Source organism: Urocitellus parryii, chromosome 3, assembly GCF_045843805.1.
Source record: "Urocitellus parryii isolate mUroPar1 chromosome 3, mUroPar1.hap1, whole genome shotgun sequence".
NCBI classification, from domain to species: domain Eukaryota; kingdom Metazoa; phylum Chordata; class Mammalia; order Rodentia; family Sciuridae; genus Urocitellus; species Urocitellus parryii.
Genome location: NC_135533.1, coordinates 202,314,267 through 202,338,805, shown reverse-complemented (window position 1 = coordinate 202,338,805; position 24,539 = coordinate 202,314,267). Strand labels below are relative to the sequence as shown.

The following is a 24,539-nucleotide window of genomic DNA, read 5'->3' as shown; positions in this document are numbered from 1 at the left end:
GTCCTAGTCTAATCCCCACATAATCTTTGAGGCCTCTTTCCCACATCTCATCTGAATGGTCCTTAGTTTGTCTGAACAAGTGAAAACTCAAGTTACATCTCATAGAGGGTGCTAGAGCTAGACAAAGTCATTCAGCCCACACTTGTAAGCCCACTCTTGTCTTATACAAGTATTTATTACTTCCCAAGTAAAGGAAGAATCCTAAGTGAAATAGATATAGGCCCTTGGAGTATGAGATAAAAGAGAATAAAGTAGACAATCCAGGTCATCTGCGCCTGGAGCCACTCTGCTGTAAAACACAAGAGGGAAAGACAAGTTCAGGCAGACCAACTGAGTGACTCCAAATCTGTGATAAGAAATTAATACAGGTCAAACCACAGGTAACTAACAATGTCCAATACCTTCATTGCTAAGTACCCAGAGGCCTTTTAGGCCTTTGATCCTCTCATTTAACTTTCTCTGTGTGTGTACATATAAGCTTTTTTCTTTTTTTTAAAGTGTTAGCTATCCCATGGAAAATCTGGAAGGCAGGGAGCAAGGGACTTCCACAAACCAGAAAAACCAGGCTCTATCTAGATGTAAATAAGACGAACAGTAGTAAGAAGAGCCAACAAGTGTGTGCAGTCTGTGTTGGAAGTCAACTGAGTGATCAGACAGTGAAGACCTGTATGAATTCAGGGAAGGGTACTACAACTGCCAGGCAGCCAAAGGGATCCTAATGAGATATGCTTCAACCTACATGATAAGCAGAAGCAAACAAATTCCAGTAAAGACCCAAGCAAGGACAACAACCAGATGTGGAAGAAAGTGTGGCTGAAAGTTCCCATTGGAGTGGCCTGGTGAAGTGAAGTCATAGAGGCAAGCTCAGCAAGCAGCTGACAGGCCTGAAAGGCAGGCAATTTCTCTGGAGGACTCTAGGAGGAAAATGGAGATTTACAGATCAATTCAATCCAAGTGGGAAGAGGTGCAAGAGAAGCCAAAGGAAAGGCAAAGAGGCTACCAACTCACACTTGATGGATTACTACTTGGATGGCTAGAAGGTAAGCTCCAGGAATGCAGAGATTTTTGTCATCAACCATATTCCCAAGGGTGGCACATAACAGGCACTTAATAACTATTTGTTCAATACAAGAGATGGATGCATCATTTTAGTTCAAGTGAGTCTGACTTGAGCTCAAGTGCTATTGGTTCAGGGCAAGTGTTTGGGAAAGAAAGAAAAATCTTTAAACACGAACACTTGTGACCAAATCATTCACTGATAAAGAGCAGAAGTCATCCTTCTGTTTCCAGTGAGTCAGCAAGATCTCTAAAGTGCAAGTAAGAAGGCACAGGGCTGCATTTGTAGCTCAGCGGTAGAGTGCTCGCCTAGTACGTGTGAGGCCCTGGGTTCCATCCTTAGCAACACATAAAAATAAGTAAATAAAGGTATTGTGTCCAACTACAACTAAAATAAATAATAAATAAATATAAAAAAAGAAGGCGCAGGGTGGACTGGGGGACATGGCTCACTAGTAGAATGTTTGCCTGGCATCCACAAGGGCCTGGGTTCAACCCCCAGCACCAAAAATGAAAAAATAGAAGTGCAAACCCAGCAGCACTTCTTCACTAAAATATCACTTGGGTCCAGGTATACCAAACTAAAGTTTAGCACTGCAGTTCAAAACCAATTTGCTCTTTTAACTCCTATTTCCCATTATTCTATAAATGGAGGCATGCCCATTGGAAATGAAAAAAATCAATATTGTTAAAAGATAAATCCTGGGGGTGGAGATGTGGCTCAAGCAGTAACGCGCTCGCCTGGCATGTGTGGGGCGCTGGGTTCAATCCTCAGCACCACATAAAAATAAAATAAAGATGTTGTGTCCACCAAAAAACTAAAAAATAAATATAAAAAAAAGATAAATCCTTCCCAAGTTTAATTTAATGGAGTTATCTGAGTAAAAGCAAGAATACAACAATTTGCAAATCAGGCAGTCCTCCAACCAGTGTAGGTTCACAGAATTCCAACCAACAACATCATCTGACAAAATTTGTATAAAAACAATGAGACACAGAAAACTTAATTGACTACAGCTTAGTCTATCAATCAGTCAACTGGTTACAGCTTAACTAGTTGGTTGTTAGTCTAAGTGGTTACAGGGCTTCCTGAAACCAACCAAGTGACAGTGATTAAACCCAGTGACTGTGATTAAACTCTATACTAGTTTGGTCTTTTGGACCCAGTCCAAATGTATGTCTTCCCACAAACTATACTTAACAATACTAACCACCATGAAAGGTTTTGTCAAAAACCTAGTCCTCACAATGAAACTGTCTAAAAACTCCTATTCATCCTTTAGAATCCACTTCTAGCAAACATCCCGCAGCCCCTCCCCTTAGACCAGTACTTTGGTACACTGCAAATACTTCTCTTACACTAATGTCATTGCGCTAATTTTTAAATTTTCCCTACCAGACTATGAATTCCATGGGGGAAAAGATAGATTCATTTGTCTGCAATCACCAGGACTCGGCATAGTTCTTGAGAGGCTGACATAAATAGAATCAATTTTTAACTTTACTATTCTAAATTAAATTATTTCCCCCCGCTCCGAGCAAAAAGATAGAGAAAGACAAGGGGACCAGTGGCAGAATGTAGAGAAGGGGCTCTAGAGTTAGGGAAAGAAGAGTTCCCAGGTTACACTGGCTTCTGCAGAAGGGAGGAGTCCCATGTCTAGGGAAACAATTATTTCTTGAGCAGTTCCCTTCACAGGGGCCCAGGTGCTCTCAGGAAAGTCACTGCTCACAGTATCTTACTGGCTTCATAAGATTGACCAGTAAAAAAAAAAGTTAAAACAAAAACATCTCCCACGAGTTTCTGGGCTGAGAAATCCACTGAATTTCTACATAGCTAGGGTTGCCATAATTAAAATCTAATCTAAGTTCCCTCTTGACTGTCATTCAGTTATTTGAGAAATACTTTTCTGACTGCCAACTATGTAGAAGGTGCTAGGTTATGAGGAACATGGAGATGCTGTTTAGAGATTCCAACTGAAAAGGAGGAGTTAAAACAGCACACATTACTGTCATCAAGGAAAGGAACAGAGTGAAATTCAGAGTATTCCACTCAGGGAAGATTAATCCAGATGAAAGGATTAAGGGAGAGAGCTCAAACTGGACCTTAAAGATAGAACGAGTATACACCCATTAAAGAAGGACGCTATCACCACATTACAAGGCAAAATTGAGAGCTCTAGGAGGAGGAATTTCATGACCATAAGTACATAACAGGGGACACAGCATGTTAAGGAAATGGCTATGAGCAGAATCTGGGACACCTGTACCTGAAACACATACATCAGGCACAGTAGGGTTTGGATTTTTTGGTTTTTTAGTTGTAGATGGACACAATACCTTTATTTTATTTTATTTATTTATGTGCTGCTGAGGATCAAACCCAGTGCTCCACCCATGCAAGGCAAGCAGATTACCACTGAACCACAACCCAAGCCCAATAGTAGGGTTTTGATAAATGCTGAAAGAAGTGAACTAGATTAAGGAGAACTCTCAGTGGAAAACAAAGATATTGTCTTTAGTTAAGTGCAGTAGTATATGCCTATAATCTCAACTACTCAGGAAGCTGAGGCTGGAGCATCTCAAGTTAGAGGCCAGCCTGGGCAACTTAGGGAGACTCTAACTCAAAATTTAAAAAAATTTAAAGAGGACTTTAAAAAAAAAAGCCTTTATTTTATTTATTTTTATGTGATACTGAGGATCGAACCCAGTGCCTCACACGTGCTAGGCAAGTGCTCTACCGCTGAGCTACAACACCAGCCCCTCAAAATAAAAAAATTTTAAAGGGCATATGGGGTATCTCAGTGGTAGAGCGCTTGCCTAGCACTTGGGATTGAGCTGGGTTCAATCCCCAGTACCCTAAAAAAAAAAAAAAAAAAAAAATAGTAATAATAATTGGCTCATTCTGTAAAGCTAGAAAACAAAGTTTTACTATTTTAGAAAAACTCACCTGGTTGTATTTTTACCAAAAAAAAAAAAAAAAAAAAAAAAAAAAAAAAAGCAGATGTGGAAAGTTAACAAAATTCCGGAATTTTAGATCAGTTTATCTAATTTCCTGGTTTTACAGCTTGGGGGTGTAGTTCAATGGTACAGCACTTGCCAAGCATGCATGAGGACCCTGGGTTCCATCTCCAGCCAAGGAGAAAAAAAAAAAAGGAATGCAAACTAACAGTGCCTGAACTAAGGCAGTGGTATCATGAAAAGAAGATGGGAGAGAGTTTCTTGGGAAACTACTTCCAAACTCACTTTCTCTCTCCTAGTTCTTTCTCCAAGTGTGTCATCCAACTTGTCTGCTGCTTACTCCAGCAGCTAAAAACCCCAAGGCCTCCCACCTGCAGCAACCTCCAGGTTGTTCCTTTTAACTTCTACTCTGGCCCTCAATGCCACGGGGCAGGGCAGCCGGTCCTAAAGCAGCAGCTAGTTCAATCACCACTCAATCTCTCACCAAGAAGCCCCTTGCCTCGGTCAACATCAAACCTGTCTCCTCTGTTCAACACAATGACTAGTAAGGTCTCTCAGAGAGCTACAACACAACATGTTGTCCGGGCAGTTTTGAAAAGCGGTAGCCCTCCTAAAAACGGCAAAAATTGTGTGTTTAGGTTCAAAAAGGTTTTCGAATAAGATTCTTCTTGTGAAGAGACCATGCAGAATTGTAGTCAGCGTCAGGGGCTGAGCATCTCTATAGGCCACCGGGGGTTGCGATACGCAACACACATCCTGTGCCATCCTCAGCATCCAGTGGGGTCGTGGGTGAAGAGCCCACCAAAGGCCAGCCAAGCAGCAGAACTTGCACGGTCTGGGCTGCCCACCGCTCCCAGTGGGGCGGTCCTGCCGTGGAAACGGGCGGGGCAGTACTGGGTTAGCACGTCGCCCTTAGGAAGTGGAGCCTCCGTGGGACTACAGGGTGGCCCGGGGCAGAAGTAGGGAAGCGGTTCCGGCAAGGATGCGGGAGCTTGCTCGCGAGGACAAGCAAGAAAGGGAAGGACTGTCCGCGAGCGCAGGGGTGGGCGAGGCGGAGGAAAGCCGGCCTGCGACACGGCTTCACAGGGACGGCGCACAGGGGGCGTCACGCGCTGCCAGACGACTGAGATCCGCGGCGGACAGGGAAAGGTGGGAGGAACGCTCACCTTCTTCACGGCTGGCTGGAAGAGGAAGTCCCCGGCCTCCTTCAGGTCCAGCCAGATCATGGGCATGCGGGGCACAGCCTCCATGGCGACAGCGCCCTGCGGCCACTGGCCGCTCCCTTCGCCGCTTAGTTGCGGGTTCAACCGCGCGCACGGCCCCGCCCCTCCGCGCCGGAAGTCGCTCGTCACGCGGAGACGCAGACTACCCCACGGCCTGTTGGGAGGCGCAGTCCGCCCCGCGCCGCCTTTTACCCAGGTGGTCTCCGGTTGCGCATGCTCGGTTGCCTTCGCGTGGAGGAAGTCGGGAGGGGAAATTCCGCCGAAGGAAAAGGGTTTCTGGGAGTGGTGGTTTCTGTCCGCTGCGCGGCGAGGTCCCGCCCACTCCGTGCTCAGTAAGGGCCAGTTAGAGAACTTCACTGGGTATTTATAGTCCCAGTATCCGCGAAGGCCGCGGAGGACTGGGGCTGGGGCTGTTTGAAGTTGGTGCGCGGCGGGCCGCGCGGGAGGAGTAACAGAAAACATCCCACGAGGCGGTGCGAGGGAGGCTTCCGGGCCATTCCGAGTCTCGGAGGAGGCACCGAGTGGAGACTGGCGTGTTTAGCCCCACTTGGAAGGCCTGGCACTGCCTGAGAGAACAACACGTCCTCTTGTGGTAAAAGGAAAAGAGTGGACTTAAGAGGACCTAGGAGCTCCCAGGCTCCGGAAGGGCCCTTGTCTCCAGAAAGGCGACCTGTAGGGCAGAAATTTTTAAATCCTACGTATATACTACCTAGTTTTAGAAATAAATAGAGAATGGTTTGCAGAGAGTGCAAAGTGGAAGCCTTTTGTTGTCTTCCAGGACAGAAGTGATGGTGGCTGCAGTTGGGGGAGGTAAAGAATGGGCAGAGAAACTTTGTGCCCACTTTGAAAAACATGTGAGGACTATTTTGGCTATAAAATGATCAGAACTAGGCGTGAATGGATTTAAGGGGAAGGAGGATGTCAAAAGATAATTTCCAAGTCCCTAGCCTGTGTAGTTGGTGGCTGCCGTCCTGTTTGACATGGTCGGCTTCAGGTCTGTGAAGCTGAAGATAGATACCTTCAGAGGAAATGTGGAGCAGACCACGAATGTAAGATGTGGACTCATAAAGCGGGCTTCAACTCCAAAGCAGGGTCCAGGTCTCCTTTGCAGTGAAACCAGAGCCTTTCAACACTCAGTCAAGGGCCTACCTTCATGCCAGCTGGACATAGAGCAAACAGGAAAGAAAAAAAGCACACCATATTCATGGCAGCGTTATTTACTATAACCAAAAGATGGAAACAACTCAAATGTCCAGCAACAGATGAATAGATAAACCAACTCAGTTATACATACAGTGGATACTATTCAGCCATACAAAGAAGGAATTTCTGATATACTAAGCGAAATAAGGTAGTCACAGAAGAACAGATATTCTTTATGATTCCACTTATACCAGGTACCTGGTGTATTGGAATTCACGAAACCAGAAAGTTGGATGCTAGTTGCCAGAGGGTTGGGAATGGGGGAGAATGGAGAGTTATGTTTTAAAAACAACTGTAAATGGATAACAGTTTTATTATGAGATGATGAAAACATTCTGGAGATTGCTGATCATGATGGTTACACACCAATATGAATAGGCTTAATGCCACTGGGCTGTACTTAAAAATGGTTAAAATTGGGACAAGATGAAGACCAATGGTAGAGCATTCGCCTAGCAAGTTCAAGGCCCTGAATTCCATCCCCACAGCTGAAGGGGGAAATTGGTTAAAATGTATGTGTTGCCACATTTGTGGCTCAATGGTAGAGCACTCACCTTGCACGTTGGAGGCCCTGGTTTCGATCCTCAGCACCACATAAAAATAAATAAAGGTCTTATGTCCAACTACTAAAAAATATTTAAAAAAAAAACTTTAGGGGCTGGGGATGTGGCTCAGCGGTAGCGCGCTCGCCTGGCATGTGTGCGGCCCGGGCTCGATCCTCAGCACCACATACCAACAAAGATGTTGTGTCCGCCGAGAACTAAAAAATAAATATTAAAAATTCTCTCTCTCTCTCTCTCTCTCTCTCTCTCTCTCTCTCTCTCTCTCCTCTCTCACTCTCTCTTAAAAAAAATTAAAAAAAAAACTTTAAACTAAAAAATAAAGCACAAAATGGGCTGGGGTTGTGGCTCACTGGGTTCAATCCTTAGCACCACATAAAAAACATTGTGTCCATCTACAACTAAAATTTTTTTAAAAGTACAAAAGATCAGACAATTTTTTCTTAAGGAAAAAGAAAATTTTATCATCTTAAAAGTATCTTATTTCTAGAAGACCATCTTGAGGTCACTTTGTCAGAGGTGGAGGAATTAAGGACAAGTCCCACACTCTTCAAAACTACCCAACACAATTTATAGTAAAGGAAATGCAGAAGTGTAAAACGGCTTCCCTTAAGGCTCTCTGATGGTAAGGTAGCAGTCAGGTATAGGGTTGATATAGAACTGCAAGACCCAGGTATAGAAGCTGGGTCCAGAGCAGACTGAGGAGTAGGAGCTAGTGTTGCTAAGCAAAGAGGCAGAAGCTTAGCCACAGAACACGTGTAGCCCCCAAACATGAAGCCAGCAAGAGGTCAGATTTAAGCAGTTGCAGGTCAGTATGAGCCAGAACAGGAAGAGAAGCAGGGTAGGAGCCTATAAATATGCCTTTCAAGACATCAAGAAGACATGCAGGCTAGGTACAAAAGGGAGCTCTGGCCAGGTTCTGGGATTCAGAGCAGCCAGGCAGATTGAGCTTCTGAGCTTCCCAGAGTGACAACTTTGGGTGGCAATGATTGTCTCCTTCCTTGATCCTCAATCCTCTAGAATGGAAACACCTGGCCCCACTTGGTGTTTCTGGGGTTGAGCTACAGCAGACAACCTGTGAGTTCCAGGTGTATCAGTTTTCTAGAGTTGCCCCAATAAAGTTCCACAGAGTAAGTGGCTTAACGTGTTTATTTTCACACAACTCTGAAGGCTGGAAGTTCAAGGTCAAGCTGTTTGCAGAGTTGGTTTCTTCTGAGGCCTTTTGCCTTGGCTTGTCAATAATCATCTCCATGTGTCTTCAGATCTCCCTTTGTCTCCAAATACAGTACTGGAGATTATGACTTCAACATAGGAATGGGGTGGGATGCAAAATTCACATAATAAGGTTTCAGTTACACGAAGGGTGATTGGTGTGAAAAACATCAAATACCTTCATAGGTCTTGAATACTGAAGCCAGGATGGGACAGCAACAGTGGGACAGCAGAAAGTATGTCTCTGGGGGAACAGGGTTTGGGGTGGGGGTGCCCTCCTAACACATATTTCTCCAGCACAGTTGGGAGTTACAGGAAGCATAGCTTCAGTGGTACTGGAAAAGAGTCAGCTTCATCACAAGGGGGCAGCAAACACCTAATTTACCCAGGTCTCCTGACATTTGCCTTAAGACAACCTCTCCATCTCAGTCAGCAGAGCTGCATGGGTCTTCAAAGATACACACACACACACACACACACACACACTCTCTTTCCTGTGTTACCCATGTGGAAACAGCCTGGGCTTGGGGAGGAGATCACCTAAAGTCTTCCAGCAAGTGAATATAAGAGACTGGGCTGAGCATGGGTCCCTTACGTTCACTTATTCAGCAAATATTTTCTGAACACCCACAGTGTCCTACAAATGGTGTCCTACAAAATGGGTGAGGGGTTCACCCTCGTAAGGTCACATTCTAGCAAGGGGAGATGTATATCAACTATAAAGAACAGTATGTGGGCTCAGGTTGTGGCTCAGTGGTGGAGCACTTGCCTAGCATATATGAGGTGCTGGGTTCAATTCTCAGCACCACATATAAATAAATAAATATAATAAGAAGGAGGAGGAAGAGAAAAGGAGTATGTTAGGGGCTAGGATCATAGCTCCATGGCAGAATGCCTGCCTAGCATGTGTAAGGCACTGGGTTTGGTCCCTAGCACCACATAAAAACAAACAAAATAAAGGCATGCTATCTACAACTACGAAAAAAATTAAAAATAAAAAATAAAAAACCAGTCTGTTAGATGGCAACACCTGCTATGGTAAAAAGAAAAACACAGAACAGGGAGAGGAGTTTTGGGAGGAGGAAAAATTTGCAATTTTATATCAGGTAATCAAGGGAAGCTTCGCTTTGAAGATACTTACTGTGAAGGAAGCGAAGGAGCAAGCTAGGGGCATAGCTAAGGGAAGCATATTTCAGAAAGAGAGCCGCCGATGCAAAGGCGCCAAGCCAGGACTATATCTAGCATGCCTGAAGAACAAGCAGGAAGCCAGAGTGGCTGAGGCTGAGTGCCTGTGGAGAACAGCAGGAGGTGAGTTCAGAGAAGCACTGGGAGAGGGGAAGAAGGTTGCATATTGCATATTGAGGACGTGGATTTTTCTTTGGACAAGTTGGGAGACCATAAAGTTCATAACAGAACCAGAAATATGGTCTGACTTAAGCTTTATAAATGGTCACACACGCTGCTGTATAGATAGACTAAGGAGGGGACAAGAAGAAAGGGCCCACCAAGGATTTCAGATTCCTGTGACACTGTTCTGGGTTCTGGGAGAGTGTGTGGAGGGTGGAGAACTGCACCACTTGGATTCAGCCTTCAGCGTCTTCACAGTGAAGTCTGGAATGTGGACACCCAGAAACATATGAAGGGACTTCAGGATAGTACATTTCTCAACAGGATGGGGCAGAAGGGTTTGATGTGCTCAAACTGGCCAAGGAGGCCAGGCCACCTCCACAGAAGTGGGTCGGGGTAGTGTGAACCCAGAGTGTCTGAGAGGGTTGGTGAGGAAGGAAGGCTTCCAGGAAGATGAGTGTAGTCCATAGGTTCAGTACAATTCCCACCAAACCTTTTTTTGAGGGTGGGGGAAGATTGACATATTTTCCAAATATATATGGAAAAGCAAAGGCCTTAGAAAAGACTAGACAGCCTTAAAAAAGAAAAAAAAAAATAGAAGTCCTATCCCACCAGATATCCAGACTTGTTAGAAATCCTAGTAATTGGGTATTTATTCAGTGTGGTTATTTGCTCAAGAATGCAACATTAATTAGACCATCCAAATGGAAGAGAGAACCTAGAAACAGACCCAGGACATCCACCACGTAGATTCCAGAGGAAAGGAAAGGCTACTAAGTAAGTGACTCAGGCCAACCAGTCACCCATCTATATGAGACAAAAAATAGAGTCTCTTTTGGATTGAGTTTTCACCCAAAAATTTGAAGGTGTACCCTATTACCCTCAGTATCTGTGAATGTGACATTATTTGGAAATAGGTCTTTGCAGATGTGAAATTAAGATGTGATCGTTCTGGATTGAGGTGGATCCTAATATGCATTGACTGGTAACTTTATAAGAATTTTTGTGGAGCTGGGGTTATAGGTCAGTGGTAGAGTGCTTGTCGAGGCTGTAGAGAGGCACTAGGTTCAATCCTTAGCACCACATAAACATAAAAAATAAAATAAAGGTTTTGTGCCCATCTACAACTTACAAAAAAGAAAAGAACTTTTGCCTTAAGTCTGTGACAGCAACTCAGACTCAAGTTTCTAACCTGTCAATCTGCCCTGTACACTTTGGACTAGCCAACCCCAAAAGTCATATGAGCCATTTCCTTAAAACAAATCTCTATCTCCTGTTGGCTCTGTTTCTCTGGGAAGCCCTCACTGGTATAGAGTCATACCTCATGCTATGTTTCCAGTAGTGTTTGAAGTCAGGAGAGTAGTTTAGATTTTTGTTTTGTTTTTTGGTGCCAGGAATTGAACCCAGGTGCGCTTTACCACTGAACTACATCCCCTTATTTATTTATTTATTTAGTTGGGGGAGTTCTCACTAAGTTGCTAAGGTTTTCACTAAATTGCTGAGGCTGGCCTCAGACTTTCATTCCTCCTGTCTCAACCTCCAGAAATGCTGGGACTGCAGGGGTGCACCACCATTCTCATCAGGAGAATGGTCATCCTTGGGGCTGGAAGCAGAGTAGAGATTGGAAATGGGATACATAGAGGACTTTGGGGGAATTCTGAGAATGTTCTGGTTCTTGGTTAGGGCACTGGTTACAGGAGTTTGTTTCCTTCAGGAAAAGAAAACAAACTGCACACTTATTCTGAACAATTTTTTTGTGTGTATGTTGTGTTGTTCAATAAAAAGTTAACACAAAAACTTAATTCCAGTAGGTTAGGGACCAAAATGAGAAAGACATATATTTATAATTTTTAGAAAAAGATATAGGAGACTATCAACTCCAGGAGGGAAGTATTTCTTCAACAAGACAAAAAACAACAATAACAATAACCAAATTAAAAAACAAACAAACAAACAAAAACCAAAACCAAGCACCAGTAGTGATGGAAGATCAATAAATTAAACTTAATTTGTATTAAGAAGTCCCAGTGAGGGCTGGGATTATGGTTCAATGGTAGAGCGCTTGCCTAGCATGTGTGAGGCACTGGGTTTGATTCTCAGCACCACAAACCAATAAATAAATAAGATTTAAAAATTCATCAACAACTGGGCTGGGGTTGTGGCTCAGTGGTAGAGTGCTTGCCTATCACCTACAAGGACCTGGGTTCGATCCTTAGCACCACATAAAAAATTAAATTAAATAAAGGTGTTGTGTCCAACTATAACTAAAAAATAAAATATTAAAAAAAAATTAGTCAGGGGACTGGGGATATAGCCCAGATGGTAGAGTGCTTGCCTTGCATGCACAAGGCCCTGGGTTCAATCCCAGTACCAAAAAAACAAACAAACAAAATTAATCAACAACTAATAAAAATATTTAAAAAAAAAAGAAAGAAATTCCAGTGAGCAAAAGACATAAAATACAGGTGCTCAACTCTGGGACAATTTGAGTATTAAAATAAAATAAGGATAGAAAGAGATTATAACCCATTGAATAAAAGAATATATGAATTTACATAGGTATAAATAAATAAGTGAGGGTAAAAGCCATCTCCACTGTAAGAAGCCAACAGATAGATGACATTAGAAAATCAATATTTGGCAAGCATTTTAATAATTCAGGCATAATTAATAATGGACATAAAAATCAGTGCATTTGAGAAGTAAAGTAGAGGGTGATTGCCCAGTCCCACAGTGCCTCCCCACAGGGCACTTATTAGTTACAAAGGGAAAAGGAGAAACTGTGTATGGAGACACCTGGCAAACCTTGGCTTAGCCAAGTGATGAGACTTAATATCACCAGCAATGTGTCTTAGCTAAATGATGATATTTAGTATCATTAATGAGATAAATCTACATCATATGCCTTCTAGTATAATGCTCTTAATATTTTTTTAAATTTTCAATTGATTATTGTTTTTGGTTGTAGATGGACACAATACCTTTATTTTATTTATTTTTATGTGGTGCTGAGGATTGAACCCAGTGTTCACACATGTTAGGCACGATCTCTGAGCTACAGCCCTAGCCCAGATGCTCTTAATCTTAAAGTAATTATGAAACAACATTAGACAAATGTAAACTGAAGGACATTCTACGACATAATTAGTCTGTAATCTCCAAAAAAATTCAAAATTCCATGTTCTGAAACACAAAGAAGTACTAAACAGACAACAAAAAGAATATAAAACATAATATGGAATTTTTTTTTGCAGTACTGGGGATTGAAAGCAGGGGTGTACTCTATCTACCAATGAGCTACATCCCTAGCTTTTTTTTTTTTTTTTGAAACAGGGCCTTGCTAAGTTGCCCAGGCTGGTCTAGACTTTACATTTAGAGTGAAAGAGGGAGGGACAAATGTAAAGTGTCAACATTTGGAGAATTTGGGTAAAGGGTATGATGGAACTCTTGCACTATTTATGTAACTTTTCTGTGTAAGTCTGAAATTATGTCAGAATTAAAAGTGAAAAGAAAAACAAGATACTGTAAAGAAAGTGAACACACAAAGACAAATTGGAAAAAGATATTGCTAAGTCATAATCAAAGAAAGATTATCATCTAGAATATATAAAGATCACATGGAAAAAGTCCCTCTTCATCAGTAACCACCCCCCAAAACAATGCAAACACACTATACTGAAAGGCCATCTTCAGATGGTGAGTATACACCAGTCAATAGTATGTGTTGCATATAGTCCGTGATGGGTACGAATTACTTTCATGATCCAAATGAAATTCCAAAAATAAAGCTCTCATAATGCACACACAAAATGATAATGTTGAGCTGTTAGTGAGGATGTGGAGCAACAGGAACTCTGATCTGCCACAGCTGGGATTGTATATGGGTGCCACCACTTTGGAAACTGGTATTGTCTAGTCAAATCATCACTATTTATCACTGTGACCAGCACAGGGCTGTCTTTTTGCCCAGCAAGGAGTCCTGCCCACAAGCACCAGGAGGTATGTCCAGGAGAATGATCATCACAGCCCAAACAGGAAACAAGCAGGTAGAGTGTTTGCCTAGCATGTGCAAGGCCCTGGGTCCAATCCCCAGAACCACAAAACAAACAAACAAAAAACATTTACAAAAAGGTAGGTGGGGCGCTCTGAAGAAGAACCAAAAGAGAGGTGTTATAGGGTCTTGATTTAACATCTGAGCAGCCATCTTAAGTGTTAAGTTTCACTTCCCTGTACTTCCTCTCACTGGAACTCCCTCCACCCCCATTAGTGACCTACCCCATGGTATTATAACCCCAAGCCAATCCCAGAAGGACACGACCCCATGACTCTGGAAAGCCATGGTGCCTTGGACCTAAACCAATCCCATGCTATTCCCAGCTGCCCAGCTCTGCTGCAAGCACCCCCAGCCTCTCCCATAGCGCCACAGCTCCAGCTCCAAACCCCTACCTCACAAAAGCTGAGCCCCGAACACCTCACCTCAGGCGCCTCTCTCCACTCTGTAGAGGGATGGCGTTTATTGGGCAGCTTTGACAAATAAACCTTGGTGTGGATCTCTGCCTGGTCTCAGTCTCACTTTCCTTTCAGGTGTGGCTTGGCAGGAGAAAGAAGACAGGAGGAGAGGGAGCTCTCCTGGTCTCAGAGCTGGCAGAGTGGGGGCCAGAGCAGGAGCACCTCCCAGCTACCATCTGGGTTCCTGGAGTTTGGAAGGCAGCCCTCTCCCACAGGCCCCAAACAGTTGGGAACCTGCTCCATCAGGGCAGCAAAGAGAGGCTACTGGGCCTTGTAGCACAGCCTCTCCCTCTAGGAGGTCCTGCCCCTCCAGAGACCTCATAGCACTGGACACTTTCTCCTGCCAAAAGGCTCCAACACATGGAATATTTGCAAATAAGGAACAGGTCAAAGACCTTGGAAGTCCATCCCCAGAGTGAAAACTGCTCCCTGGGGCTGGGGTTGTGGCTTAGCTGTATGTACAGCGCTTGCATAGCATGTGGGAAGCCCTGGGTTCGATCATCAGTACCACGTATAAATAAATAAAATAAAGGTATTATGTCTACCTACAACTAAGAAATATGCATATTAAAAAAATGGTTCCCAGGCTCCCGGGGCACTTGTCAGCAGATGACCCCCAAACCATAGTTTTGCCACAACACAGCCACAATCCTGGGGGCCTTTGGCTGCACCAAAGTCCAGCAGATTTGAATTATGGGTTTTGGAGGGGTTTTTTTGGGGGGGGGATTGTTGTTATTTATTTGTTTGTTTAGGGATAGTTTTAATTCTTGGGTAGGTGACCCCATTGGACCAGTATCTGTGAAGGGAAAGGGAGCAATGGTGGATTTACCCGTTTCCTACCTAGAACAGATTCCCCAATTCAAGCCATTGAGATGGAGGGACTCCAGGGGCCTTTCAGGACTGTCATGCTGACCCTCCCAGATTGCTTGGTGCTGGGCAGTGAGCAATAGCACAGACAAGTGTGACAGAACTTTTGAGACATCTGGCCCTTGTAGGGAGACCCTATATTCTGGCCAGCATCCCCATGGGAGAGCCAAACCCATGGGGTCAGGGTTAGGGTCAGTCTTGGGTACTCTCAGATGCTACCAAGGTCTCTGTGCCTGGGGTAGCGAAGTAACTGGTGTCCGCAGTGCTGGTTTTGGAACAAGAGGTGTGTGTCTCCATGGGACCGATGTGGCCAACACTTCTTTCTCCACCTGACTCAACTTGCACATGCCCCTTGGGTAGTGGAGCAACCTGTGTCCACAATCTGGGTTTTGGAACATCAGGTATGTGTCCCCATAGGACCAATGTGGCCACAGCCACTTTCTTCATCCTACTCAACTTACACAGGCCACTTGAGCAAGGGCTCTGGGATCTGTGCCCATTTCCTGACCAACCCCATACAGCAATGGAAAGCTGAGGCCTGAGAAAGATCGGGGCTTTCACAAGGGCCCACTGCTGGACAGGGGGTGGTGGGGGGGTCCTTTCTTCACAATTCTAGCCTTTATGAAAGGTGTAGCTCCAGTCATCTTTTCAAGAGAGGTGTGGGAGTCATGGGGACATTTAGGAAGAGACCCAGGTCTCTCTTTTGAGCTTGTATAGAGCACAGGGGCACAGATACCCGTGGAGGGACCACTCCCTTGAACAGCATCTCTTGCCTCCCACAGGTAGAGGACTTCCCTGGGTGTGGGAGGGAGTTCTCATTCCCAGTGTTTAGGACATCCACGGTCCTAAACCTGGCCCCAGTGGAGGCAGGTCTTGGAGGAACTTCCTGCTGGACACCTGGAATCCTGTCCTTACCCCTGGAAGCTCATCTCTCAGCCACTAGACCAAGACCAGCCCTGCAGCCTCTCCTCGGAAGGGAACGTGCTGCAGTAGATCATTCTAACTCGGGCTGAAATCGCATCCTCCCCACTTGCCAGCTCTGGATCTGAACCTGATTCATAACCTGCTGGTGCTTTAGTGAACTCATCTGCAAAATCAGGTTAACGATAGCCCCCTTCTCTGTGTTTGGCAGAGGCGGGCACTGGTGTTTGCTAGGGGTCTTGGCTGTGCTGCAGTAAAAGCCACCACACCTGAGGCTCCCTCTGCCTCACACGTTGGCACAGGGTCTCCACCCATATCAGCTTTGCTTTACAGGCAAGAAAACCAAATCACAGAGAGATTGATTTTTAAAAAAAGCAGTGAGAAAGTGGCAGAGGTGGGATTTGAACCTGGACATCGTAATAGAACCCTGAAACTGAGGCAAGGCTCACACAGCTGTACTCTAAAACGGCTCTGGGTTGATTATGAAACACAAGTTATTGAAAGATTTGTATGTAGCTATCAGAATTTGATCATCTGAACTCATATTCCTAAAGCTTATCTGTCCAAAAAAATAAAAATGAAATAAAACACCACACACACACACACATACACACACACACTCACACACGGGTTGGGGTGGTGGCTCAATGGTGGAGCGCTTGCCTAGCATGTGTGAGCCATTGGGCTTGATTCTTGGCATATAAATAAATAAATAATAAAGGTCCATCAACAACTAAAGAAAATATTAGTTAAAAAAAATCCACGTGCAATGGCACACGCCTGTAATTCCAGTGGCTCAGGAGGCTAAGATAGGAAGGTTGCAAGTTCAAAGCCAGCCTCAGCAAAAGAGAGGTGCTAAGCAACTCAGTGAAACCTTGTCTCTAAATAAAATACAAAATAGGCCTGGGAATGTAGGGCAGTAGTTGAGTGCCCCTGGTACATCCCCCTGCCAAAAAAAAAAAAAATTTCATCCACTTGAGAGCCTCCCACCTCAGCCCCCAAGGCTAACTCTGCTGCCTTCCAGCCTCAAGCCTTTGGACATGTTATATAGTCTTAAGGTTTGATACAATTATAAAGATAACAGGGTTTAGTCCTTATCCCTGGCTATCAGATGCTTGAGTCCTACATTTATTACAAGTTTGTGTTGCAAGTAACAGAAAAGCTCACACAAATTAGTTTAGACAATAAACCTGGAGGCCCTCCACCTTCAGGCAAGGTGTGACCCAGCAGCTCAGTGATGACAAGAATCTGCTTCTTTCTCCCTCTACCTTCTGTGATGTTGACCTCATCCTAAGAGTGGCCCATCTCATACCACAAGGTATCCTCTTTGTCTCATGTAGTCTGGAAGGAAAGAAAGCCTTGTATTCTTGCCAAAAGTTTTGAGATGTATTCTAATCAGACCAGGTTAATCACATGTCCACCCTGAACCAATGGTATAGTGGCAAGATGGCAGGCACTGGTTGGCTTAGACTAAGTCAAATATTCCACTCAGAACCATGCAGATCCTCAAAAGGAAATCGGGGCCTTTGTAAGTTAGGTTTTCATTGCTATGACAAAATACCTGACAAGAACAACTTAGAGAGAGGAAAATTTACTTCGTTCACAGTCTCAGAAATTCAGTTTGAGGTCAACCAACTCCATTAGTCTGGACCCAAGGTAAGGCAGAACATCATAGCAGAAGGCAAATGGCAGAGAAAAAGTTCTCTACTCTTGGGGGCAGGAAGTAGAGAGAGAAAGGGGGAGGGGTCACAAGGAAGATGAACCCTTCCAGGACATGTCTCCAGTGACCCATCTCCTCAGTCACACCCCCCCTGCCTAAAGGACTGATTAGGTTGCAGCTCTCATAATCGAGTCAATTCCTCTCTGAATATTCCTGGTTAACCTAGGAGTTAACCCTATAATACCTCATATCCACACCACAACAAAGCCTCATTGGAAGGGAAAAGAAGTAGGGGAAAGGGCTGGGATGTGGCTCAAGCGGTAGCGCGCTTGCCTGGCATGCCTGCGGCCCGGGTTCGATCCTCAGCACCACATACCAACAAAGATGTTGTGTCCGCCGAAAACTAAAAAAAAAAAAAAAAGAAAAAAAAAAGAAGTAGGGGAAATAGAGGCCCCTCCAGTCTCCTCCAGTTTTCCTGCCATCTGGTTTTCCAGACATGGTTCAGTGTCTCCCAAGCTGCCTCTACCATGCGTGAGTCCAGCTGCTGTCAGGGGGCTCTCTTGTTAACCTGTCTCCTTGACTCTCCAACCTTTGGTTCTGGCTCCAGTCCTCTAAGGCCGTAGAACAATCTGGTTGTCTTGTTTGTTGTCTTTCAGAAACAAAGTGGTGCATGCCTGTGATTTCAGCAACTCAGGAGGAAGGAAAAGAAAAGAAAGAAACCAAGAGGAGAATCAAGGTCTTCTTGTTGTTCCTCTCCTCCAAGTCTAGGATCCCCAGTTTCCCATTATTCTACAGCCAGGTCTTGGCTGTGTCACTTGAACAACTTTCCTAACTTCCAGGGGCCTCATTTTCTTCATCTGTCAATGCTGGAGATAATGTGAGCTTCTCAAACTGGTGGGAAACCCTGCATTAGAGTCTGCAAAGTCCCTAAACGAAACACAATGCAGCATCTAAAACTTTTTTTTGGCAGTTCTTGGGACTGGACCCAGGACCTTGTGCATGCTAGGCTAGCGCTTTACCAATGAGCTACAGCCCGAGCCACCCCAAATCTTGATTTTACTGGAGTTTCCCGCTCCCAAGGAAATACAAAACATCTGAAAACACTTATGGACAATTCAACAATAAAATAACAAATAACTCAATTTTAAAATATGCAAGCTGGTCACAGTGGCATGAACCTGTAGTCCCAGCTACTCAGGAGGCTGAGGCAGGAGGATCACTTTACTCCAGGAGTTTGAGGCCAGCCTGGGAAAATGTGAGATCACGTCTCTTAAAACAGCAAATATGCAAAGGACTTGGGGTAGATATTTTTCCCCAAAGACATACAAATGGACAATAAGCACATGAAAAGATAGTCACCTTCATTAGTCATTAGGAAAATACAAATACAAATTGAAACCACAATGAAATACAACTTCACTGTTCTTAAAAATATTTTGTTTTAATTGTAGTTGGACACAATACCTTTATTTAATTTTTATGTGGTGCTGAGGATTGAACCCAGCGTCTCTCACATGCTAGGCGAGTGCTCTACCATTGAGCCACAACCCCAGCCTCTGGAATAACTATTTTTTTTAAAAAAGAGATAATAACAAGTGTTGACAAAGAATATGGATTGTATTGGAATCCTCACAGATTGCTAGTAAGAATGTAAAATAATAAAGCCTCTTTGGAAAACTTAGCAGTTTGGCAGTTCCTTAAAAAGTTGAACCAGGGGATGGGGTTATGTGTGGCTCGGGGTAGAGTGATTGCCTAACCCACATGAGGCACTGGGTTCAATCCTCAGTACCAGATAAAAATAAATAAAATAAAGGTATTGTGTCCATCTACAACTAAAAAAAGTTAAACCATAGAGTTATCATATCAGAAATTCCACTCCTAGGTGTAGATCTAAGATAATTGAAAATATCTCCACCAGAAACCTTGTACACAAATATTCATAGCAACATTATTCACAATAACCAAAACATGAAAACAACCCAAAGATCTATCAACTAAAGAATGGATAAATACAATGTATTATATCTGTACAATGGAATACTATACAGCCATAAAAGGGATAAAGAGACTGAGTATGGTGGCATACTCCTGTAATCTTAGTGCCTTAGGAGGCTGGGGCAGGAGGATCTCAAGTTTGAAGCCAGCCTCAGCAATTTAACAGGGCCCTAAGCAACTTAGCAAGATCCTATCTCAAAATAAAAAGGGCTAGGGATGTGGCTCAGTGGTTAAATACCCCTGGGTTCAAACCCTAGTACAAAAAAAAAAAAAAAGGAATAAAGAGTACTCCATACAGATATGCTACAACGTAAATGAAACAAAAAAACTGTGCCAAGCAAAAGAAGTCAGAAACAAAATGCCACATAATATATAATTTCATTTACATGAAATGCCCTAAGTAGGTAAATCATAAAGACAGAAAGTAGATTAGGGGTTGCCAGAGCCTGAGGGAAGGGAAAAGTAGAGAATGAGTGCAAATGGGTGCAAGGTTTCTTTTGGGGGTGATGAAAATATTCTGAATTGTACATTTTAAAAGGATAGGTCTGGAGCTGGGATTATAAAGCATCACATACAGGGTCTAGAGTTCAATCCTCAATCCTCAGCACCCTCCCTCAAAAGGGGGTATGTGTGACTTTTATGCTACATGAAATTTATCTCAATAAAAAGAGTTTTACTAACTTGGAAAAAAGATCCAGTTGCAGATGTATTATGGAATAGAATCCAAGTTCCATGTGGGTAATATCTTTGTTTCTGGGACCAAAGCAGATCTACCAGATAGAGACAGCAGAGTCCTGTACTGGACTCTCTGAATGGACCTCTTGCGGCACAGGTGGAGATACAAAGCCCAGAGTGAAGGGACTGTGTCCAGCCACCACAAAGGTCCCTTGCTCCAGTTCAGGGCTCTCACATCACTCTAGGCCCTAGGCTGTTGCCAAATCTTCTTGCCCCTCTTGGCCAATGGTATTTCATAACATTGCCCAACACTTGGTTTCTAGCCAAGGAAAGGATTAGCCCCCCTTTCAGGAAGGCCTGAGCCTCGTGTGTTACCAGAAGCCTTTAGGCAAGGCCCCTGAGTGAGACCTAAAAGGGGCAGAAGGTGGCAGTGTGTCAGAGAGGAGACAATGGCAGGGGACTGGAAGGCACTTGTATTGGTGGTGGGCTTGGCAGTAGTGTCCTGTGAGGCCCATCGCCGTCTGAGATATGAGGATATCGTCAACAGGGCTGTGAACATCTACAATAGTGGGCAGCGGGGAAAGCCTCTCTTCCGGCTGCTGGAAGCCATTCCACCTCCGTCGGTAAGTGTCTGTGGGCTCTATCTGGGAAGCAAGCACCAGGGGTCATATACCCATGAGGCTGATGGGCAGGCAGAGTGCCTGGCACAGGTACAAAGTGCGTGGTTGACATCAGCTATTATTATTATAATGTTTCTTCCACCTGAAGGTAAAACCAGATTATAATCTCAGCCTGACCACTGCCTGGCTGGCCAGTTTGGTGTTTCATCCAGCAGGGGGTCAGGTCCTGGGTTTGGGGGAATGTGAGAGCCCTTTCAAGTGGACCAGTCTGGCCTTTGGGGGTTTCCAGGTTTCCCATCTCAGCTGTTGTTAGCTCTCTCAGGCAGCTGAGGGTCAGGGCAGGGGTTCTTGTTCATATTTCATAGGCAATGATATTAAGAAGCAAAGGTAGGGAGGTCATATAGGTAGTGAGTGGTATTCTTTGGATTTCTTTTCAAAAGACTGCACACCTTAAATCTGCTGATTTAATCTCAACAAGCCCCAGGTTTGGTAGCAAATGCTAAGTCCCAGTTTCACCATGTAACCTTAACCTCTCTGTGCCTCCATTCCCTCATCTGTAAAAGGGAGATGGTCATGAGTTTTCTGTTGTTTCTTTAGAACTTTACCTCCAGGATCCCACTCAACTTCATCATTAAAGAGACAGTATGCATTTCCACCCCAAGGAGCCAGCCACAAGAATGTGCCTTCCGTGAAGGAGGGGTGAGTCTCATCCCTCCAACTCCCAGTCTTGGGTGAGGGGAGAGGCCCTCTCCTCTCTTTGGCTAAAGGGGATACTGTCTGCCTCCATGCATCTCAACTGCCCACCTTTCCAGAAGTTTTGAATGTGCAAGCCTTTTTCAAAGTCAGATTTTCCTTGTTGCTTATTTTTCCTCCAATATACTGTCAATCCTTATTAAAAAAGCAATATGCCCTAAAAAAGAACAAAGTGTGATCATAGTCCCCCTCGAGACTACTGACTGCATTTATTTATTTATTTAAGCTATGAGGGATTGACCCCACGGGTGCTTAACCACTAAGCCATATCCCTAGTCCTTTTTATTTTATTTTATTTCATTTTGAGGCAGGGTCTCGCTAAGTTGCTGAGGCTGGCTTTGAACTTTTGATCCTCCTGCCTTAGCCTCCTGAGTCGCTGAGACGGGCCACACAGGACACTATTGCCAAGCAGTCCTTCCTTACCGTGCCAGGGGAGACCACTGCTTGCTTTTTTTTTTTAATATTTATTTTTTTAGTTGTAGTTGGACACCATATCTTTATTTTATTTATATGGTGCTGAGGATCGAACCCAGGGCCTTGCACGTGCTAGGCAAGTGCTCTACCACTGAGCCACAACCCAGCCCCGAGACCATTGCTTTACAAAAAATAAATTGGAAAACAACATTTAAAGTCTTATTTTGGTACTTCACATTCTAAAAAGTTTCTGATCAGCAACCTCCACTACCCAGGGACAGTCACTAACGGTTGATGCATCTTCCTCGGTATCTTTTTTTATGCACACATATATTCTAAACAAACACGGTTTCCTCTGGGCACGCTAACTCGCGGATGCCTTTTCCCGATTAATAACGTACCTGGACTTCCCTTATTTTCATGGGCATCATCTACTCCGTTGGGCCTTCCCAGCGATGGCCCTCACTCCGGCTCTGGCTGGTGCCTGTGGTGTGAGGATATCTGGGTTCTCACCGGCTGGAGCCGTGGGGTTGGCGCGGGTGCGGCTCCCTTGGGGGCCGGCAGGGGCGCTGTCGTGGAGGGTGGCTGCACGCTTACAGCTCCCGGCCCGGCTCGCCGCAGGAGGAGCGAACTTGCACTGGAGAATTCTGGAGGCGGAGGGTGAGCTTCCTGATCGTTACCTGCGACAGGGTCTTCGAGAACCCGACACCGGTGAGCCATCGGGTGGTGACAGGGACAGCAAGGGCGGACCACAGGAAAGCCGCGGTCTGGATTCCCTGTGGGTACACCGTCCCCTAGGGCTGGCTTTGTCCCGGGTGCTACCGTCACCGCGGCGCAGCCACGTGGGCCCCTGGCGCAGCGCAGGGAGCCTCGGGGAAACGGGATCCTGCTCTGGCCCATCAAGCTCTAGAGTGCGAGGAGGAGGGATCCCCTCGAAACTCCCCTATTCTCCCCGAGGCCTGCCCACGGCCTCTGGGCCCGGCGGGTGGGAGCCGGGGCGTCTTAGCTGCATCACATGCTCCCCGCCCGTGCCTCAGCCTCCTCTACCCCGCCTTGAGGGAGGGCCCCGGGCAGGGCAGGAAAGAGGACGGTCCATGACAGTCATGGTGGTGACCATCCAGCATCGTTCCTGCAGGTCAACAGGGTGACGCGTTCTGATGATGACCCTGCTAAGGATTTCCTGGGCAATGTGCCGCCGGCGGCCAGGGAAGCATATGAGAAAGCCAAGTACGACATCATCTCCAACATCCTGAGTAATTTCTAGGGCTGGAGAGGACAGCTTCCCCTACCCCACTCATCCACCTCCCTCTGCTGCCTTCAGCACCTCCTTCCTGCACAGTCCAGGGTGCCCCCTTGCAGAGCACCCCCAACCCTGAGCTGAACACTGGTCACTGCGCCTTTGCACACTGCTTCTCTCTGCCTGGACTTCCTGCCCCTCCTGTGTCTGTAGGTCCCACCTCCAAGGCATAGCTCATAAGTTACCCCTTGCAGGAAGCCTCCCTGCTCTCCCAGGGCAGAAGTGGACTCTCCTCATCCCCTTACTCACAATTCTCAAAGCCATGTTGGCATTATCTGCTATATTCCCAGCCAGCTGGCTGTGGAGTGAATTTCTCAATGAGATGCTTCTGGTGTCCTTGGGAGGGCAGTTTCTTTTGTGCAAGACACCTAATACCCTTGCTTCCTGCCCAGTTACTGTGACAACCAAATGCCCCTTCACATATCCAGACTCTTCCAAGGAGATCGCACCATCCTTGAGAAGAAAGGGTGGGGGTGTCAATGAAAAGTTTCTGATATAAATAAATGACTGAGTGAATGAATAAACTGTTAGAGACTGGACTGAACTGGCTGAACTTGGGTGAGGAGATCAGTGAAACTGGGCCCTTGGTGGGGGGTTAGGGAGATTTGGAATCCCTAAGGTCAGGGCAGGATCCATGGAGAGAAATGGAGAACAAGGACAGAGGGGCCAGGAAGGCAGAGTAGTTGGCCTCCAGCCTCCTCAACTGCCTTTACTTCCTTTATGCGGCCAACTTTATCACAAAGCTTGTCAGAACTTTTCCCTGAACCCTGACTTGTATATCAGTGCCTCCTGGACACTTCTCTGTGGATGTCCATGGGGAGTCACACTCTCAGTATTTTCCTGCAGCCTACCCCTAGCATGCAAGTCTTTGCTATAGAAATGACTTAATGAAAACTCTCTCTTTCCAGGGGCTGTGGTGTAGAACCCCTTGGGACATTGGATTTTTAATAATGGGGGCAGCAAGGATTCCTCTTTGTGAATCATAATAATAGCTATCATTATCTGAATGTCACATTCCATAAGTGTCTCATTTAGTTCTCAGTACTGTCTTAACAAACTATACACATCATCTGCAACTTTCAGTGAGGAAACCAAGTCATGGTTTCCTCATGGGGAAATTGGTTCACTGCCTATAGCCCAAACTCTAACTCCCTTGCCATCTAAAACCTGGTAACACCCACTGGTGGGTGAGAGGAGGGATAAGGGAGATGACATATAGTTACCTGGAGTGGTGTTACCAAGTGGGTTGAACAGAATAAGCTGAGACCT

The 24,539-nt window shown here is 45.1% G+C and overlaps 2 protein-coding genes across 4 annotated transcripts in view; one reads left to right on the top strand and one right to left on the bottom strand.

The window, feature by feature from the left end:
• Ptpn23 (protein tyrosine phosphatase non-receptor type 23) overlaps positions 1 to 5,364 on the bottom strand; it is a 29,355-nt gene extending 23,991 nt beyond the window's left edge. The window contains exon 1 of one of the 3 annotated variants that reach the window (XM_026389854.2): positions 5,181 to 5,364. In XM_026389854.2, coding sequence (XP_026245639.1) covers positions 5,181 to 5,264 — 84 coding nt within the window. In that variant the 5' untranslated portion in view covers positions 5,265 to 5,364. The remainder of the gene's footprint in view (positions 1 to 5,180) is intronic. The other 2 variants (XM_026389856.2, XM_026389855.2) reach the window with 2 other exon arrangements.
• A 15,271-nt stretch (positions 5,365 to 20,635) lies between these two features.
• Positions 20,636 to 23,820, top strand: LOC113183639 (15 kDa protein B-like). The gene is made up of 5 exons (XM_026390003.1): positions 20,636 to 20,805; positions 21,066 to 21,072; positions 21,404 to 21,505; positions 22,595 to 22,684; positions 23,109 to 23,820. The coding sequence occupies exons 1-5, from the start codon at positions 20,636 to 20,638 to the stop codon at positions 23,235 to 23,237; spliced, it is 498 nt and encodes a 165-aa protein (XP_026245788.1). The 3' UTR covers positions 23,238 to 23,820.
• Positions 23,821 to 24,539: the final 719 nt, after the last annotated feature.